This window comes from Malaclemys terrapin, chromosome 2, assembly GCF_027887155.1.
Source record: "Malaclemys terrapin pileata isolate rMalTer1 chromosome 2, rMalTer1.hap1, whole genome shotgun sequence".
NCBI classification, from domain to species: Eukaryota; Metazoa; Chordata; order Testudines; family Emydidae; genus Malaclemys; species Malaclemys terrapin.
In genome coordinates this window covers 257,366,045-257,387,298 of record NC_071506.1, presented here as the reverse complement: position 1 = coordinate 257,387,298, position 21,254 = coordinate 257,366,045, and the positions used below count along the sequence as shown (strand labels likewise).

Sequence of the window (21,254 nt, the reverse complement as noted above, 5' to 3'; positions counted from 1 at the left end):
GTATACTTCTCAGTGTCAGAATTCTCAGACTCTTCTAGAGTGTATCCTGTGTGTATGTTCAGGAAATAAGAGTCCTGTAAATGGAAACATCAAGTTGGTGATAAAAGTTTGCTGCTTGAGAAACTGTTGTACAGAAAGGAGACTGACCTTAAGAATGCAGTTCAAGGCCTGTTTTGTCCTCTGGATTTTAGAGGAACAACAGAACTGATGGTAGGTAAGATGTATGGGAGAGGGGAATCTGGCCAAAGTCTTCCCTCTTTAGGTTGGGATTCAATTTTAGGGTTCTCTGCTGGTTTTAAGGTGTGTGGTGTGTGTGGTGGTTTTTTTTTTTTTTTTTTTTTAATACACAGTTCTGTCAGAGGTGACTAGGTAAATAAAGATGGGCACTTCTTTCCATATGTGTGACATTGCAACTAAAATAAACACATGAAAATTACAACAGTACTGTGGTTGGTAGGAGCACATAACTCTTGAGACTGGCCAGCTAATGAACCATGGTGTTAGTACTATAGCTGATATTGTAGTGGCGCTATCTGTTCCTAGCTGTGCATATTTGTACTAGCAGTGATTTCCTGTTTCCATGAAAAATCCTCTTGCAGAATTTCTAATAAGCTTTGGGTTCCCAGGAGTTAGTGCCATTTGTGCAGGCAGATGTTCAGTTCCCATGTGGGCCAAATTGACTGTTACTCATTTTTAAATAATCTGGAGACAGCTGAGAGAGATGTGGATAGAACCACCACTAGGGTGACAAGATGTCCAGATTTTATAGGGACGGTCCTGATTTTTGGGTCTTTTTCTTATATAGACTCCTATTACTCCTCCACCACATTTGCTGTCTGGTCATCCTAACCACCACAGCCAGAAGTATTTGGGGTGGTGAGTAGGGAGCAAGCTGACTAGCCATGATATTAACTGTAGAGCTGTTGTAGCAGCCAACTCATGAAGCATGCTTGAGATTAACATAGTAGTAATTAGCTACACTAGTACATAAGTGGTGGAAAACGTGGATTTTCCACTGACATTTTTGTTGGAGCAGTGGTAGTTCTAGCTGTCATAGAATGTTGAGTATTCAAAAAAAGAGCCTGGTGGTTTTGCTCCATTTCTCAAAGATTTAACAAATGACTCTAGCATGGTGTCTTATTTACGGAGACTGCATTCATAGTATAATATATCTTGTAGTGCACTCTGAAGTATTATAAATTAAAACTGCACTAGTCATTGATTTTGACAAAATGCATTTGTGAAAGAATATCCTTAGTTTTTGTGTGTAGTAACTTTTTTGGCAACATGCAAAGGGTTTCCTGCTCCCTAGAAAATTTTGTAGGGTTCTATGCTAATTATTTTTCATATTCTATGTTGATAGAATTTTGACATTTCATAAGTGTTGGCCTTTATAATGCTGTTAACTTGGTGGTTCTAGGGTAAAGGTGAAACAGATGTACCGAAGTCTGAGATGATAGCTAAAGATAGAAAATCATACTTCTCTTTTGGGACATACCATGTTATGTGGGGATTTAAGATCTCCACTCACCATTCCCACTCCTATGCATTGACCTAAAGATACATTCCCAGAAAATGTGTGTGTTTGTTTTTTTTTTTTAAACACCTATGGACAGTTTGAGATGGAGAAACAAATCATGATTATTGACCTAAATAAATCCAATAGATGGAAATAAATACTTATTACTTGGGCTGACCACGCAGAACTGGTTTTTAATATGACCATGACCCTCATTTAATTTCAGAAAGAATTTTTTAAATATCCCGAACAATTTTTAAAAAATTGCATTGCATTTATTATAGGTGAGGCTGATAGCACCACTGTAACTAAGGTTGCCCGACACTTATCATTATAAGACCTTGTTTTCACTTGCTTATAATTTGCCCAACTTTAATTGTTCGAGCTGAAATTTTACACGCTGGATATCTGTCACAGGTCAAACTTTTTTTTTGAAAATTTCAACCAAAATAGTTCTGTCACTTCAGAGACTGAGATTGAGGGGGAAAATGTTTTTTGCCCATCTTAAAAACATAAGAATGGTCATACTGGGTCAGACCAAAGGTCCATCCAGCCCAGTATCTGCCTATCGACTGTGGCCAATGCCAGGTGCCCCAGAGGGAGTGAACCTAACAGGTAATGATCAAGTGATCTCTCTCCTGCCATCCATCTCCACCCTCTGACAAACAGAGGCTAGGGACACCATTCCTTACCTATCCTGGCTAATAGCCATTAATGGACTTAATCTCGATGAATTTATCTAGTTCTCTTTTAAACCATGTTATAGTCCTAGCCTTCACAACCCCCTCAGGCAAGGAGTTCCACAGGTTGACTGTGCTCTGTGTGAAGAAGAACTTCCTTTTATTTGTTTTTTAAACCTGCTGCCCATTAATTTAATTTGGTGGCCCCTAGTTCTTATATTAAATACAATAATTTAAAATCTAAATAAGTGGTGTTTAAATACAGTGCTGATAAAATCCCCACCCACAAGAGCAGACCAAACTGTGTTGGAGAACAGTCTTGCTAGAAAGGTTTTCAAATTCTATTCCTAGGACAGTATAGATGAGAGAGAAGAACAAGATGAGACTTTTAGCTGTTTTGATTGTGAAATTAATCTTTGCAATGCAAACAGATGCACTGTTGTCTAACTGAGTATTAAACTTAAGGGACTTAAGTAACCAGGTTAAGGTAACAGGATAAGGTAAGTCTGTGGAGAGCTTGGATATGCCCGGTCCAAGTCCTGTGCGTTAGCCACAAGACCTTCCTTTTTTTCATAAGCCATTTTATTTTTAAAAAACAAAACATGAATAGAAATGTTTCCATTATTATAAATATGTACAAATATCACTAGAAACAAAGGTGAAAGTAAAGTCTACGTTTTGCATGCTACTTTGTTTAGTTGTTCAAAATATAAATGATAAGTAAACTAGATGCTTAAAGTTTAGTCTTAATCTAAGGTGAAATTGGGTGAAATCCTTTTAAATGATTTCCTTAACTTGGCAGTATCTCTTTAATAATTAAAGAGGACGCTCTTAATCACTTTAATACTGAATGACATGTACATTTCACAAATGCATTAGCCTAGTACTGCTTGATGTACTTTGCTTCCCATGTCATTCCATTCATTTGAGTGATCTGTTTCAGCTTTTGCAGCAAAAACTATTAAATGTTTGCTCAATTTTGCTGCAGTCTCTGAAGACGATGCCCAGAAACACTATAGAATGAGACTTGTATCTGCTCGGTGAACACGCATGTTTCTGAATTGCCATTTAATAGATGTATTACTTATAATGATATAATTGTTAATTTTCAACCTGGTGGTTGAAAGTCAGTTACATTGCACAAGTAGTGTTGCATGTTTCCTCTGAATAAAGAGTGGGAGATCGCTGCAGATTTAGCCAACCCTATGTAACATATAGTAACTCCTCGCTTAATGTTGTAGTTATTTTCCTGAAAAATGCTACTTTAAGCAAAATGATGTTAAGCGAATCCAATTTCCCCATAAGAATTAATGTAAATAGGGAGGGGTTAGGCTCCAGAGAAATTTTTTTCGCCAGACAAGACATATGCATATACAGTATAAGTTTTTAAAATAATTTTAAACAAACAATTTAATACTGTACTCACCAATGATAATTGTGAAGCTTGGTTGAGTCAGGGGCGTAGAGGAGTTGGGGCATGGGGACTTGCCCCGTTCTGCCCGCCCGGCACTCCTGCCAGGGAGCGGGATTAGGGGCTTGCCCACTCCCCATCTGGAACGCTGGGCGGGCGGAGCAGGGCGAGCCAAACAACCTTATAATGGAACATTGCACGAGTTCAAATGTGTATGTTCTCTAATAGATCAGCAACCTAATAACGAAACAATGTTAACTGGGACAACTTTATGTGAGGAGTTACTGTAGTTTGTCCTAAACTGAAAGGGACAATTTCAGTAAGTGGATTTATGGTGACATTTAGTGTTTGAATTCCCAGTTAAAATGTATATTTAGATTTAACCAATAATTTATACAATTGGTATTTAGATGGGGATAGCTAGTATAGTGTAGTATTATTTGTGGATTCATACTACTTTTCCCCCCACCCCAAACTAGGCTTCTGTTTTTGCTTCTGAAGAAAGGCCCTGTTGAAAATAAAGTGCAATATATACAAAATTGACCATATAGTGAGTTTTTTAATGTATTCAGGTATACTAAGGAAAGAAGGCAAAACCTAGAGAATACATGTAAGAGCTCAGCAGTAATAAAACAAAAAGAGGTAGCCAACCAGTGCCCCTCAATAGTGTTCCCATATCTAATAGCCCTCATGTGCCAAGGACTGTTGGCTGGCCTGGGCTGTCAACTAATAAATATGCCATTTGGGGGTGCGGGGAGAAATGTAGACTTGAATAATTTTCTAGTTAGTTACTAGGCAAGGGACGACAGGGATGGGGCAAGGTCTAGACCTTGGGCCTTGCCAAAAGATACAGCTGCAATTTTCTGGCAAAAATCTAGGTGTTTGGGATCATTCTTCCCCCTTTCAACTTCTGTTCATGTGGGAGGATAACAAGTCCCAATGTCTGTTAGTGCTGGTAGCTTCCTAAACAGCAGCCCAGTGAAACTTACATGATTCCTGTTCTTTTAATTGCTGCCCACATGCATTTGAATACCAGCAATGACACTAATAAACCGCTTGTTAATTTCATGTTACTGATACTCAGGAAAGAAGAAACACTAGTGCAGGGGTAAGCAGCCTATGGCACATGTGCCGAAGGCGGCACGCGAGCTGATTTTCAGCGGCACTCACATTGCCTGGGTCCTGGCCATCGGTCTTGGGGGGCTCTGCATTTTAATTTAATTTTAAATGAAGCTTCTTAAACATTTTAAAAACTTTATTTACTTTACATACAACAATAGTTTAGTTATATATTACAGACTTATAGAAAGAGACCTTCTAAAAACATTAAAATGTATTACTGACATGCAAAACCTTAAATCAGAGTGAATAAATGAAGACTCGGCACACCACTTCTGAAAGGTTGCTACCCCTGCACTAGTGATTTGTTTGCAGACCCCATATATGTCGTTTTGCATTTGGACAGTTATCTTCCCCAACCATAACTTAAGCAGCTATTAAGCCTTGCAATTGTGATGCTGTGCAGTTGAACACTGTATAAGGGGGAAGGCAGGTAACTGTCAAACAGTTTTTTAATTTCTGCAAGGACAGCTTGCCCTGAGAAGTTGTTAGGGGATTAATAAAATTGCAGCAAGTTGTCCAAAAAATCTAGATGTCTGTATCAATCCTCTTTTGCTCATGCCATTCGCAATCTGTTATACTATTGAAGTGTATGTAATATGTGCATGTGGTTTCAAGTCATCTTGATGTTAGTGCTTCATGCAGTGTTCGAGCATTTAAAAATAAATACTGTTTGCATATATTATTTTTTAATAAAGTAAGCCATAAAACATAGGGTGCTGTTTTAAAATCTCCAAGTTTTTTCTGAGAATCTGACATTCATTTTGATATTAAAGTATGCTTTGTGAAGTATGGCAAGTCTGCTTTTCTTGGCATAGAGTTCAAGCAAAAGTGTTTATAGGCTAGGAAATATACGTTTGGTCTTTTGTATGAAAATGTTGACAGTTCATTCATAAATGATTAACCAGGTGTTTTATTTAGAGGTGGATACCTACCTGTTGTACTATGTGACTGTGAAAACTTATGTCTGGAAACCTGTTTATTCAAGCCCCATTTCAAGAACACATTCTGTAATGGTGCTAAAAATTGTTTTCTTGCCTACATTACTAGATTAAATAGTCTTCACACTGGTTCACAAAGATCTGTTGCTCACAAATCAACTTTCCTGTGTAGATTCTGACTTGAGACTAGACTTTAAAAGTTTGGTGCATGTAAATATTACATATCTAACTGGCCTTGCATGTGTTTAGAATTTGCATGCAAAATTTTGCATTTATCTATCTTTGAAAATCTGTCATATAACATTCTTTTTTCTAACTTTCCATATTCTAGTGGGAAAATACTGCATGAAAATCATAAAATGCATTTGGTGTTTGGTAAGGCTTATAATGATGGCAGCCTGAGTCTGTCTTTGTGTGCTGAAGATACTACATAGTGTCAAGATTACAAGAGTAACAAGGACAAATCTGAGAAAGTAACATGTACAAAAAATTTTGTTCTTCTAATTGTAACTCAGTTTTTTCTAGCCCTCTTTAAATCTATTTCTCTTGGCCCATAGAGAGTCTACTAGAAATTTTTACTGTGATATAACTAGAAGGATTAGATTTCTGGATTAGTGATTTAAAAAAAATTAATGCTCATTATAATGAATTGTACTATTTTGTAGTAGTAAATAATAGGAATGCATTTAAAATGGCTTAAATATATCTTAACTTGGAACTATTAAGGACTATTTTGCCTAATATAACTGTGACTGGTCAGTGCCTGTGTAACTCTAGAAACATTTCCCCAGGATGAATTAAATTACAGCGTTCCTCAAGTTCTTTAGAGCTCTACAATGACATCTAGTGGGGATTGCTTTTTACAGTACTCTTGTTTAAATAAAAAAAAAAAAAGTGAGATTTGGGGGAGGAAGAGTCCTGGTTATATCAAAAAAAGTGAATTTAATTCCTTTAATGTACTTCAATTAAAGTTGAATTTTTAAAAATTGCAACTTTCCTCAGTACATTAATAAATTACAATCATGTACATTGGAGCATCTGGGTCCAATTGCAATCTGTTGGGGCTCCATTGTGTTTAGATACTGTAAACTTACAAAGACACGTTAAATTCTAAAGAAATATTTCTGCGTATTATATAATTATTTGAGCTGTGGTCAAGTGAAAAATTCTCTAAGTTTCTCAAAGATGTGGTTACAAGTAAGCCTATGATTTCATCACGGAGGTCGCCGAAGTCATAAAATCTCTGACTTCCGAAGACCTCCGTGACTAGCATGGCTCCAGGGCCTTAGTTACAAAGTGAGTCCTTTAAAAGAGCATTATGCAGATTTCTGAGAGAACAGATCTGGGGAAGAAAGTAGCTGAAACCTTCATTTGAGACTCTCAGCCCTCACGAGACTGCCCTTTGAACCCATGGCACCATGCTCCAGGACCCACCTTTCCATGAAAGTAGCATTCCTGATTGCCGCCACCTCGGACAGAAAGGTCAGCGAGCTCAGTGCCATGATGGCAGATCCTCTCTACATGGTGTTCCACAGAGAAAAGGTATCTTTAAGATTACACCCCGAATTCCTCTCTAAAGTGGTGTCTTAATTCCATCTTGCCAGTGTTCCATCCAAAACCACATGCCTCCTTCAACAACAGAACCCTGCACTCCCTTGATGTCGGATGTGTCCTGGAATTCTACTTGCACAGAACTGGATGTTTTCAGACTTTATTTATATATTTATTTATTTATTTTTGCCATCACAGAGAGATCCAAGGACCAGGCGATCTCTAAGTGTGTCCCAGGTTGAATTCTGGAATGTTATAAACAGTCAAACGCCCCCTCCTCTAGGTCACGCTGTATTTCAGATGGCTCTGCTGTTAACATCCTCACACCCACCTCTGCATTGATTACTGCTCAAAAGTCACCCACATGTGGAATACACATAGGGACCATCACTCGAAGAAGAGGACCTTACTTACCTGTAACTGGAGGTTCTTCGAGATGTATGGTCTCTATTTGTATTCCACAATCTGCCCTCCTTCCCTTCTGTTTCAGACTCCATTGCACAACAAGAGGGGAAACTGGAGTGGCGTCGACCTGCACTACCTCTTATACCCTCAGTCAAGAGCATGAGGAAATGCACTACGCATATGTGGGTCAGTGGCCACTATTTGGAAACCCTTCTGTACTCAGGTGCATGGCGTGCCTGAGCACACGTGTGGAATACAGATAGGGACCACATATATTGAACCTCCTCTTATATTTTAAGTGCCAGGAATGGCCTCAGTGCTGTACAATACACAATTATCAGCCTCGAAGAGTTTACAAAAGAAGACCTTGAGGAGGGGAATAATTTACATTTATTCTGCTCTAACTTTACTAATCTCTTGTGGTGAAAAGTTGTCTGACAGGTTCATGCTTAAGAGTCTTTATGAGGGGATTTGAATGAGGAGAGGGTGGAGGGATGGGATGCTGGTATTGGGGTGATAGATGCATGCATAAAAGCTGACATGGAAGAGGGCAGAGACAGGAGTGGGAGAAGCAAGCAGATGGGCTATGGAGGCTGCATTACTGAAATTAAGGAGACTGGGGGGGCATAAACAAGATTTGAAATGAATGCTGTGATGTGGAGTTCAGAATTTTTAAAAGAAAGACAGTGAAGTATAAATTTAATATTATAGGTACAAGGAAGCTAAAGCAGCTGGGTATAATTCCAAGATAGCCATCCATGGGATGGGAAGTGGGGAACCAGATATGATCCTGTTTCTGGAATAGTGAAGCTTTTTTCCTTCCAGCATGAGATTTGAGGTTTTTATTTAGCAGGCTAAAATAGTTTTGTTTTGTTTTTTAACCTTTAAAACTATCATATACCATAATAAAACTAGATAGGAACACCAAAACTTGTCATGCACATGGTGGAAAATGTGATTTATTTCACTGGTTTTCCAGCAGTGCAAGTGTCAACTTTTTTGACTAACTTTACTGTGTTTCTATTAAGTATATTTGTCGTAAACCAGAAAATCTGCTTTCTAACAGACATAGGTTTGTAATCTCAGGCTGTTCCTCTTATAGCTATTTCCCCTTTTGGTTATGGGTGTTCGCCATTTGTGGCTTCTATTTGACTGTGTGGTATAAACCAAAATATGCTTCCTCATTTAAGCAAAACCATCTATTCATGACCAGGTGTGGTCTAGATTATCAGTGTGGGTTTTGATTATAATTGTATAATGCAAGCTCTTTCTTATGTCGAAACAGATTTTTTTTTTCTGCTTTGAAAAGACGCAGCAATAAATGAATATTTTTGCCTCCAGAGATGAAAATTTCAGTTTAAAACTCAGAAGACTGAGGGGAAAAATACAGAATATAATTTATTTAGGAGCTATGAAGAAAAAAACCTGCTGATAATACTAACCCCAGACACTGGGATATAGATTCTGCATTAACAGGAAACTTCTCTACAGCTTGAGTCAATAATAGGTTGCTAGTATAATCACCTCAGTTCTGAAAAATGACATGCTAGTATCATGTTCTAGGTATTATAGTGGTGCAGCAGCACCATATAGTTAAGGTTGTGTCATGACATCTGTTTTAGCAGACTTAAAGTTCAATCTTTAATGGACATGTTTAATCAGATACCTTTTAGAATTTGGCATGCATCAGCAGGGTGCAAGATAGGGGGTTATTGCCCAAATTTTGAGTAATTTGAGCCAAGGATTCCAGAGATATAAGCCAAGGAGGAAAAATAGCAATTTTTAAAAAAGTTTCTAGATTTTTGCGCAGAGTTAGAGAGCAAACTATTGATGTGATGTGGGTCAGAATAGTCAGTCTGTCAAGTTTTACCTAAGGTAGTGCATGGTATCTACTCAGACTTTGGGGGAATCCACATTCTTTCTTCTAATTAAGAAAATGTACATTTTTATACTGTGCATGTGCAATATAGAAAAACAGGTCGAGGATTTCTGTTCCTACCGTTTTATGTGCTTTAAAGCTCAACTCTTGTAAGTGCCCTAAAATCTGAACAATTAGATTGTTTTGAATTTTGGTATGCCTTATGGGCATGCGGGGTAGCATTAGTAATCCAAATTTGGGGTTCTTTTACCAAGGGGTCCCCAAGTTACTGCCCTCCCAAAACTGTTTCCTTCTGCTGCCTTGTACTGTTAAACTGAGATGCTGATGACTGAATGAATCACAGACCCCTTGATGACTGGGACCTCCCCGTTTAATTAAACATAACTAAGGATAATTTAATCAGAACCCTGCACCTGAAGGTATGTCTACACTGCGAAGTTGTGTACAAAATTTTGTCTTTCACGGTACTTAAAAAAGCCTCTCCCCCCGCGCGCGAAAGAAAAATTTTGCCAACCCAAGTGGCAGTGTGAACGCGGCTTTGTTGGCAGGAGCACTTTCCTGCAGACAAAGCTAACACCGCTTGTGACACAGCCTTGTCACTAAAAACTGTGTAGTGTAGACAAGCCACGAGACAAAAGGAGTTTTGGACTGTGTGTTTGGAGGTTACAATTTGTGTCATGGGTGGTGATTCTAGTTTGGGGGAAACGTAATCAAAGTATTTGGGGGGAAATAATGATGTGAATGCTGCCTGCGAGCGTACAGGTAATTGAGGGGTGAAGAATGGGGCAATAGAGGGGTTTGGAGCTGCAGGGGGGTTATGAGGAGGGGGATAAATGGGAGTGGGTGGGAAGTGAGGGGAGAGATGTCTGGCTCAGGTGATGAAGTGAGGGGTGGAATACTTGGAGAAGGGACATGGGGATGAGTGGCAGAGAGATTGGGAGAGAACAGGGGCAATATACCTGTCAGCTCTACATTCTTCCCTCATGTGTGCCCCCAGATCTAGGGGGGCTTTTAGTTCCACAAAGGGCAGAGCTAGAGATCCAGCTATTGCTGTGGCGCAGGTCAAAATGGTCTCAGATGGTTAATTATTATCTAAGGTAGTGCATGACACCCACTAAGTCTTTGTGGGTCCCAAATTAAAAACAAGTTCACTTCATTTGCATAGATGTGGAGTCTGGAAGGATTAGTGCACATTCACCAATAAAGGGGGGGAAAAAACATGAAGTTTTCTATAGAGGCATGTTATGTTTGCCTGGGAAGTTCAAGAGAATGTGCTGATGCCATTGCCCCTGTGAACACCCTGCCAGTGATGTCTCTGGTCCAAACCTTTGTACCGCTGTGCAATAAATATGTTGTTTCTAAAAGGTTGCTTAATATAATGAGATTTTTAATATATGGGGAGGCTTACTGTGAACGCAACAGAATAGTTAGTGCAGAACATTGATTTGAGCAAAATACAAACTTCTGTATATCAGGAAATGCACAGGTAAGGTTGCCCATGCACCCATAACTTGACCCTCTTTGAGCAATGCCTCAGTAGGTCCTGTTAACACACACACACCTTTATTCTGCCAACCCCACAGTTGCAGAAATGTACCGGCTTTTCACCTCCTTTTATAACCCCCATTCACTCTCACCACAGAATTGCATCTAACACTATTGAAGGACAAACAATTAAAAAAAAAAAAAGCCTGTGCTATCTCCCCTCTACCATCTTAGAGCGATGCCTCAGTAGGCACATGGCACATACTCACACTGATCCTTGGCGCTATAAAATTCAGGATTGTTCCATATACACCTCTACCACGATATAATGCGACCCGATTCGGATATAACGCGGGAAAACAGTGCTCCGGGGGAGAGGGGGGCTGTGCACTCCAGCAGATCAAAGCAAGTTCGATATAACGCGGTTTCACCTATAACATGGTAAGATTTTTTTGGCTCCCGAGGACAGCGTTATATTGGGGTAGAGGTGTACTGACATAGAAAGAGTACCACACGTGTAGAGTTTAAGAACCATTTCACAGCCTCTTACACCTCCCTTACACTTACTCAAGGATATCATCTCAACTTAGCTTTAATTTAGGATTCTAATGTTTTAATGATGGCTATCTTATTCCCTCTTACTGTGGACAAGACACTGCTACCCATATAATCTACGCAGTTCTGCATAGAAAGGATGCATACTGGAGTGTATGTGAATGATTCTATCAGCTAGTGCCTAATCCAGGGGAGTAGAGGGAAGGTGGTGTGGGCACCCTTCCCCCCCTCTCTCTATCACCTCTTTTGCCTTTAATAGCGTTAGATGGAATCTTATGTGTAAGAGTGAATGGGTTGTGAGAGGAGGTGAAGGTCTTGTACATTTCATCAACTGTGGGATTGGCAGAGTAAAGTTGTATGTGTTAACAGCACGTGTTGGGGCACTGCAAGAGAGGGCAGAGTTAAGATTGCATGGGCAACCTTAACTGCATTTCCTAGTTTTCATAAGTTTGAGGTTTTGCTCAACTCAGCATCCTGCAAGGGGACGACATACCACCATGCAGCCTTAACTTTTTATTAACATAGTTTTTGCCATTGGTATTTATATGGCAATGTGGATTGACTTTTAAATCAACTATTTTAAATCATGGTTTAAATTAACTTTTCCATTTGTACTTCAGTTCTTTTCTAAAGAAAGGTGCATTCTTACTAGTTGATATAATTATTAAAACATGTTGATTTACAACTAATTGGTCTTTCACTAGATTTAGTACATTTATTTAAGCAGTTATATAGCTTAATATCAGATTCTTATTCATTGTACAGTTTTAGGATGTTAAAAAATGGTGAACAATATATTGCTTGTTTACTAGAAAATTAATTTTATGCTCATGATATGTGTCAAGCTGCATTAGAATGGTAACTGGAATTTAATTAAACACACAATAGCATATAACATTTATTTTGATTAAACAAAACAATCTTAAATGTTTTCTCTTACCAAAACATGTTTCACATTTACAACTAAATGATTTATTAAAGGAACAGAGGGATTAACTGTAGTCAGTGAATTGAACTGATTATTTCTGGTCAGCTTGAGACAATTTTCAAAAATGCCTAAATGAAAGTGACTAGATCTTAAGTTTCTACTTGCCTAAGTCTCTTGAAAATAGACAATTTCCTAAATTACTAAAGGCTGTCCTTCAAACTACTAAAATAAGTAGCTCCCATCCCCATGCCATTCTGTCTTGGTTTTATTCATAGACTGGAAGAGAGAGACAAGTTTTCTTGCGTTTTCAGCTTCTAGTCACCTTCTCAGTTTTGAATGAATTATTCCAAATGAAGAAAATATTCTTCATACTGCTTGAATGGTTCACCTGCAGTCCTGAAATTTATTATGGTTGGCATGATTGATTGGTGATTATTAGATGCCCATGTCATAGCATCAGCATCTTGCTCGGCAGTTAGGCATCTATCCATTGGTACTTTGGATTGAGAATATTGGCAAGAAAATGAGGTGGAATAAGAGCTTGATCCATCTGCTTCATTACTGCCTGCCTGCAATTTAACTTTGTTGTTGGGTATTTTTTTCTTCAGTGTCTCGAAGTTTTCCAAATTTCAACAGCATCAGAAATAGAGCAACAGTCTTTCTGGAGTTTGTCCAGGGCTATGGACATAGGTTTCAATATATTCAGCAGATCTTCTACATTTCTCTTTAGTCCAATGTTGACTACTTTGGCTTTGATTGATCCATGTGTGTTTTGTCATGATTTAGTAATCCGAATAGGCCAGTTCTTGATAAATAGGTCAAAACAGTCAACCACTGAATTCCCTCATATATCTTGGGGGAGAATTAGTTTGGAGCGTCCTGCTCTCTTCAGTGAAACTGAAGCAAAGCGGTTCTTATGGAAGTATTTTCCAATTTCAACTTTTTCCTTTATTCCTGGAGTTGTACTTAAGTCTTTGGCTAAAAGAGGAATCAAATGAGCACTGCACCCATCTGTTATAAGTTTCAGGTTACTTCAATATCTTCTAGATTTCTTTTAATCTTTGTTCCATTGGTGGTATTGTCTTTGACAAAGATACACACTTGACACTTCAATTTTTGTTTACAGTTTGCTATGGCTTTTACTGCTGCTACTTCTAATTATTCTGCTCTATGGGCATTTCCTGATGTATCAATTGTTTCTGTAAGATAGACAACTCCATCTGCTGATGTCACACAATCATATATTATTGGATAATTGTGTACATTGCTCCACCCATCAAGACTCAGATTAATGAATTTCCCATCAACATTTTTTGCACACTGTTCAATTTCCTTCTGGTACAGTGTATCCAGCAATGTTCTGGCAATGTCTGTTCTGCCAGGTGGCCTGTAGCCTGGTCATAATGATTGAACCATGTCAATGAAATGTTTGTTCTGAACAAGACAAAAGGGAGAATTTGTTTTATAAATGAACTCAGCTATCTTTTTATCTATGGAGTCTTTCTGGAATTTGCTGGTCCTGATTATAAACTCATTCATGGTTTTACTAGATAATGAAGAAAGATGGCAAGTTACTTGTATCAAAAAAAGATTGTTTAGCTGATAGTGGTACAAGCAGATGACTCTGAAGTTGTAGACATTGCAGATGTTGGATGTTTATAATTCAGTGTCTAAGCTGGACCTTGAAACAAAGTGCTTAAGAAAAGTCACTCTTACTCACTGAGTACTCTTCAATACTGTTTTTGAGATCTGTAAATGAAAGGTTCCTCCTTGTGAAGGTGCTTGTACTTCTGTTTATACTAAACCCGCATTGTTAGGGAGAAGAATTATTTAATAGATCACAAGGATTATCTAAATCAGGGGTGGCCAACCTGTGGCTCCGGAGCCACATGTGGCTCTTCAGAAGTTAATATGCGGCTCCTTGTATAGGCACCGATTCCGGGGCTGGAGCTACAGGTATCAACTTTCCAATGTGCTGGGGCGTGTTCATGGCTCTGCCACAGGCCCTACCCCCACTCCACCCCTTCCCGCGCCCTCCCCTGAGCCTGCCGTGCCCTCACTCCTCCCCCCCCTCCCCTCCAGAGCCTCCTGCATGGCACGAAACAGTTGATTGGGGGAGGGAAGGGGAAGCGCTGATCGGCAGGGCTGTCGGTGGGTGGTAGGCACTAGGAGCAGGGTGGGGGGGCTGCTGACGTATTACTGTGGCTCTTTGGCAATATACATTGGTAAATTCTGGCTCCTTCTCAGGCTCAGGTAGGCCATCCTGATCTAAATCTATTGAAACTTTTATTTCTAGCAACATACCAAACCGCTTGAGAAAAAACATTTTTTAAATGTTAAAATTCATAAATGCCTAATAAAACTTTACTTTTAAACTGGAAATATTCACCTTCGATATTTGCTTATATGCAGCAATAAAAATCACTTCAGAAGTCTATCAGTAACAGTAAAAATATAATTGATAAATACTCGCACTTCACTGGGATATAGATTCTGCATTAACAGGAAACTTCTCTACAGCTTGTGATGTTAACATACTACGGGGTGGTGTTATGCTTTTAGAAATATATATATTTTTTAAAAATAAAGACAGTTTTTTCCCCTATAAGTAGTTTTGTGGTTCATAATTCTGTCTGAATTTCCAATAGTTTTTCCTGTGAGAAAGTGGTTGAGGATGTTCTCTACCTGAGCTCACCATCTTAGCAGAAATTTGCATTTATGTACCGTTGCTAGTAGTAGTATTACATTCTCCTGCAGATGTTGGTTGTGGTTCTGTTTCTTGTATTTAGGACTAAACTTTATCTGTTCCACATTACTGTTTAAACAGGTAAAAGTTATTCCTTTTGTTGACATTGATAAATTACGGTGGTATGCAAAATATTTTGTACTAAATAATATCTTAAATCTATTTAAAATAGATTGATTAGCTCAGTTCTGTGACTATTAATTTGGAAAAAATTACAGAGGAAAGGCTCAAGTGAAATTCCCAAATTCCTTAGCCCAATACTGTGCTCACTACTTTAGACTGCACTGCCTGTTATCCTCTATCTTGAAAGTGAGATCTGAGAGGTGTAAAACAGTGCTTTTTTCCCCACCTTTTGCTCCACACGCATTCCAAGTTTGGGAAGGAGAGGAGCCATCAATATTTCATGTCTTGAAACAAAACCCAGTGAAATCTTCCAGTTATTGAATACTGCTTTTCACAAGTCTGCCATATGAGATCATTAAAAGATGCCATTTGAATGTTTAAAGATTTTTAATAAACTATAAATACAGTTTGTGAAATAACCCTTGTGGTTATGGGTCAAAAAATAGATTTGTTTTTGTTTGACTTTAATTTGACTGTTTTAATTGCAGAAGGTGTCTCTGTATAAAAGTAAGACTTTGTTTTTGATTATATAAATTATATTTCTTCTTATACTTCTGTAATATAATTGATTTTTATTAAAGGAGAAAATTAAAAATACACTTGCAGTTTAAGTAATACTTAATTTCTTCTCTCACAATAGCCAACTACTCCACCAAGCCAAGGCAGGCCGGATTCACCAGTTTATGCTAATTTACAAGAACTGAAAATATCTCAGTCTGCACTTCCACCTTTACCTACAAGTTCCCCAATTCAGATTAATGGAGAATGGGAAACCCATAAAGATACTACAGGACGTTGTTTCTACTACAACAGAGGAACACAAGAAAGAACCTGGAAACCTCCTCGTTGGACCCGGGATGCAAGCATAAACAAAGGGGATTCCCACAGCCAAGCTGATCAGGAGGTAGTTATTCAGTATAACTAGAACAGTGAGATTGAGTGATGCATGGCTATGTTCTTGGGCTAGTAAATTATGTTGCTGCCTATTTGAACTGTAAAATTAAAATGTAAACTGTTTTGAGGTAGAGAGGAATTGTTTTTCATTATTTTCCTCTTCTTCTCTGGAGGAAAAGCCTCTTTCATTTGGCTAGATGTGTGTTAGTAAAATTTGTGTTACTCTAAGCTGTCAAACTTGTGTGCCCCCAAACTAGAAGTGAGCCCAAACCTCTGGGCTTGCACTTTTAGAGTTGCTTCTTCCCTCAGTGGGTATCTGACACCTATAGTTAATATTTTGTTTTTCTTTCCTTCCTTTGAAGAACAAGTGAATGGCCTTTTTTGAAGCTAATAAGCCCCCATGTAACAGTGGAGTAAGTCAGCTGTAACTTCTAGGATGTGGAATGCATTCTCTTGTGCATTCTGTCCTCTTAGTGATGTTATGTCTAGAAGAAGGATCTTGGAAAAATAAGATGTGGCTGGCTTGAAAGTCTACACACTAAATTATTTTGTGCTCTCATATGCTGATTTGGATCTTGTGGCATATCTTCCTATCTCAATGGACAGAAAACAGTGGAGTCCATCACTGGCCAGACAATTTTGGCACACCTTTCCTGTGGCTTTTTTTGTGCTTTGATCAATTGTCCCTTTGCTTCATCTGTACCAGAACATAGTACAATTCCCATATCTTGTAGTGCACAAATTCATTTATTGGCATCTCATTTTCATGCTGTAAGAAGCTTCCATTGCTGTAGAGGGTATCATACTCAGTTTGGAGGAGCAGTTATTCCCTAGCTTTCTCTCCCTGCACTGCCCTTTAAAGAGCTTCATTTTAGGCTCAGAATGTGATCTGTCAGTCCTCCTTGGACAGAAGGACTAAATTTGACCTATAGACAAATAAAAGTGGGATTTCCTCAAGTTTCCTTAAGGAATATTGGAACGAAATTAAAAGCTCAAATTAAACAAAATAGTGTGATAACACTACCAAATAATTCCTTAGAAATTCTTATAGGACTTCCTAGCGGTGGTAGGAAATAAGAGTTAATTTTTCATATTTTAGAGCTGCAAAATAGTAGCTAGTTACTGGAAAAAATTGTCTAATGTTAATTGACTGGCTTATAAATTTTGGAAGGGTTTCTATAATAAATCAGTTACGTGCATAACAAAACAGGAGAAAAAAGGTTATTTAGATGTTTGGATACCTTGTAATTAATAATATGATAAAATCTGCAAGAAAACAAATCTTTAAAAAATTGTCTACAGTGAGATTGGAATGAAAATGGAAAGACATGCTGCTTTGCTCCCAGTATTTTCCTCAGTGATCTACACTTATTGGGTCTTGATAGACAATGTGCAGAAACAGTACTGTTTGTAGAATAGAAATAATGCTTATAGTCAGTTTTAGACAGAAATGGAAATTTTATTTCTGCAATAGAGTATAATTTTGATACATTAAAAATGATGGAATGTGAAGATGTCCTACTTCAGCCATTATATAAAAAGGAAAAGCAAAAGAGAACGGTGATACATTCAAGTTTGAAATTTTTTATTTTGAACTTGATTTCATCAGAGTTGGGATAGTTACAGTGATTGCATGCATCATCATGGAAGCAATCCTTAACACCTGTTTCCTAGACTTGAATTTGCATGCTTTTCAACAGTTTCTGAATGGTCACGTAGAACCTGTCTTAGTTCAGAACTGTAAGACTGCAAATTGCAGGACTCGACTGCAAGACGGGTACAATTTTCTGTTAGGGCAGTTTAAGTCCTGTTTGGAAAGAGTGTGCTCTTACATTATTTTCCATCTACATATGCGTTTCTATATAGCCATCTCTCCCTTGTTTATAGTATCTATGCATTATTTACATAAGGTGTCTTTTAGTAAATTCCACAGATCTGTTACAGTAGAACCTCAGCATATTTGTAGCATTGGAGGCAGCATTCAAAATTGCAAGTATGTTGAAGAGGCATTATAACAGATCCATGGAACCTATTACTTAGAAATACTGCTGAAAATAAATAAATCTCTGCTTACTTGAAAACTTTCTAAGATGTACATGCATATTTTCTGAGCTGAGCAGCCACTTAACACTTTCCTCTTCTCCTTGCATATCAGTAAACCAATCGGTGAGAAAAATGAGGAAACTCTAGTTGGAGGGAGGTGTGACTATTTATTTAAAATTACAAATTCTTTTAAAATACACGTTTATCTTGCCATTCTAACTGTTAGATGAATCTCAGAAACTGATATGACTGGAAGAAAAAACAAACATTTACTAGCAAACTTCCCACTTGATTTTTTCGGTGCCCAGTTTTAACATTTCATTTTTGTTGGTTTTTTTTAGTACAACCATCTTCCTCAGCTGTACTTTGTTGTAAGTACTTTGTTATAAGTACTTAATCAGAAAACTGATTTAAAACTTTAGAGTGCTGGTGTCCTGATGTAAAAGATGAGGGCTTCAAAAGTTTCTGACTCTGGATTATTAATGTAATAGGAGGAAGGGGAGAGAGAGAAATGATTCCTCTTCCCTGGTCTTGCCCACCCCCAACAGGATTGAATCTCTGCTGCTTCTAGAGTCTGAAGCAGCATCACTGTGGCATTTACAAGCATTTCATCAGTTTCACTGCCTCAGAGCCTGTAGGCAGCAGCAAAGCAGATTATATGCTTGTAAATGTCATGGTGCAGCTTCTGACACTCTCCCATTAGCTAAAAAAAAATTTCCCACTCACGGTTGTTGACTAGAAGAGGACTTCATTCAAAGTCTGGTTGAAATAGTAGCTCTTCAGTAACCAGCCCTTTAGCAGTCTCCTGACAATAGGTTGATGGTATACATTATTTTCCACCCCATCTTTCTTCCTTCTTTCCACTGTCAGCACTAACAATGGGCCTTGTCTTTTTGCTCCAGTCCTTCATCAAAGAGCTGCATTTTACCTTTTGGCTTCCCCCTACCTTTGAATCATAATCTTACCATGTGGTCCTACCCTCATGAATATTTTATTCATTTTTGTGATGAATACCTCATTTCATTGATGGTTAAAGTTTAGTTCTTCATCTTTGTTCATGATCCTTGTGCACTTGTTTTCGGACAGTCATGTCTCTTCAGTCTCTTTAAGGCCACTGAAGAATGCATGCTTTGAGTAATGTAAACTTTGTTCTGGTTAAGTTTCCCAATCACAAATGATCCTCATAAATTAAATAACCGTTGTGTCCTTGGTGGCTGGATTCCACAGTCTCTGAACCTCTGAGATACTACTAACCTGATAATATAGATAGTATTTTTCAGAAAGTGAAAATTGTCAGATGTATTAATTTTCAGCCCTTTCATCCATTGGGCCTTTTCCTGTTTGCATTTTGGGAGTTTAATTATCTCTTTTCATCTGCTGTATGTTGGACATCTTAACTATGAATTTTTTCAAGTATGTTTGTTGGATCTTCTGGCAAATCTGCCAACTATATTCTCTTGAGTCCTAGTGGTTGAGTTGCAGATGTCTAGCAATAAAATACAATGACAATTTAAATAATCAGATCCAGGGTGCAGCTAATAGTTCTTAAGTGCAAGATTGGGTATGATAAAGATGTAAACGTGAGACGTTCCAAAGATTTGAGAAAAATCAACTATGATAGGACACATGTAACTGCTCTTGTTCTAGATCTTCTCTGATGATCAAGATTCAGATTTCAGAGGGGTAGCCGTGTTGGTCTGAATCTTTAAAAAAGCACCTTTAAGGTGCTACAGGACCCTCTGTTGCTTTTTAAAGATTCAGATTGTTTTCTTAAAATGTATACCCTAATACTATTGGTCTAGAGTACTAAATCTAAGGCCTTTTCACTTATAGATTGATGTATAAAATTGTACTTTCACACATTTAGGTCTCTAACTGAAATGAATGAGTATATCTCAAAATGTTAAACAGCAAGCATAAATATAAGAAGTCCAGTGGGTTATTTCCTTTTCTAAGTTGTATACATGGGAGAAATGGCTGGCCACTTAAATTTTGTCAGAAAAGTGGGAAAGCAAGGTAACTTAGATCTGAGGGGTGTGTAAGGTTATACTGAAGCAGAGGGCAATTGAATTAGCTCATTATTGGTCCTGAAACTCCTTGATTAGGAAGGAAAGTTTAGATAATTAGAAACTGATGTAGCTGTACCTTTTTTATAGGCAAAGTAAGTAAAAGTGTTTCAGAGCATAGCTGCACTTCTAATGGACAGGCAGGGGACTTGATAAACACAAAGGAAAAACAAATATAGTTCCAGTGAAGTTTTCTGCAAGTTCTCGGTATTTAGCACAAAAAAAGTACCTAATGACCAAGAATGAGGGCCTAAAAATCAGGAGTCTAGAAAGTAAATAGGAGGTTGGAATTATTAGATGAGCTTCATCCTAGGCAATGCATGCTAATATATCTGAGGAAGAATAATGCGAAACAGATATTTACAGGGTGAATATATTGGACAGTAATGCGATGTGGGAATATGGGCAATGAGTTAAGTTTGAACTAGGAATGCAGTATGATAGCAACAAGGGTAATACAACTTTTGGCTGCACGTGAAGAGGTATTTTGTCACGGAGAATGGTAGTGGTTTCTCTGTGCATGGCTTAGAAATGAACATAATAGAATGTGCCATTCTGGATACCTCATTAGCAGAAAGTTGTAGGCAATCCATAGAAGAACAACAAAAACAAAGGCTGTAGGGACTGATTGAAAATTAGATAAAAACTAAGTATATCTTTGCCAAATATTTGAAATAGACAAAGGGGAAGGACTTGTTTAAGGTTGTACACAAAGTTACGATTAGGAGTGATGGAAATAAAAACAAACTTCCTAATGAGTTTAATTGTGGAATAATTTTCAAAAGGAAGTGGTGAAAGCTGCACTACTGACCCAAACAGTAGAAGGTATATTGTAAGGGGGGGTGGACAATGGCAAAGGAATGGATTTGGTGGTTTTGTCACTCATATTTCTCATAGCTGTGAACGGTA

At 38.0% G+C, this 21,254-nt stretch overlaps 1 protein-coding gene across 8 annotated transcripts in view; it reads left to right on the top strand.

The window, feature by feature from the left end:
* ARHGAP12 (Rho GTPase activating protein 12) overlaps positions 1 to 21,254 on the top strand; it is a 150,606-nt gene that overhangs the window by 56,701 nt on the left and 72,651 nt on the right. For 7 of the 8 annotated variants that reach the window (XM_054020894.1, XM_054020893.1, XM_054020892.1 and 4 more), the window contains exon 3: positions 15,983 to 16,246. In XM_054020894.1, coding sequence (XP_053876869.1) covers positions 15,983 to 16,246 — 264 coding nt within the window. Of the gene's footprint in view, positions 1 to 15,982; positions 16,247 to 21,254 lie in introns of those variants that run through there. The other variant, XM_054020895.1, reaches the window with a different exon arrangement.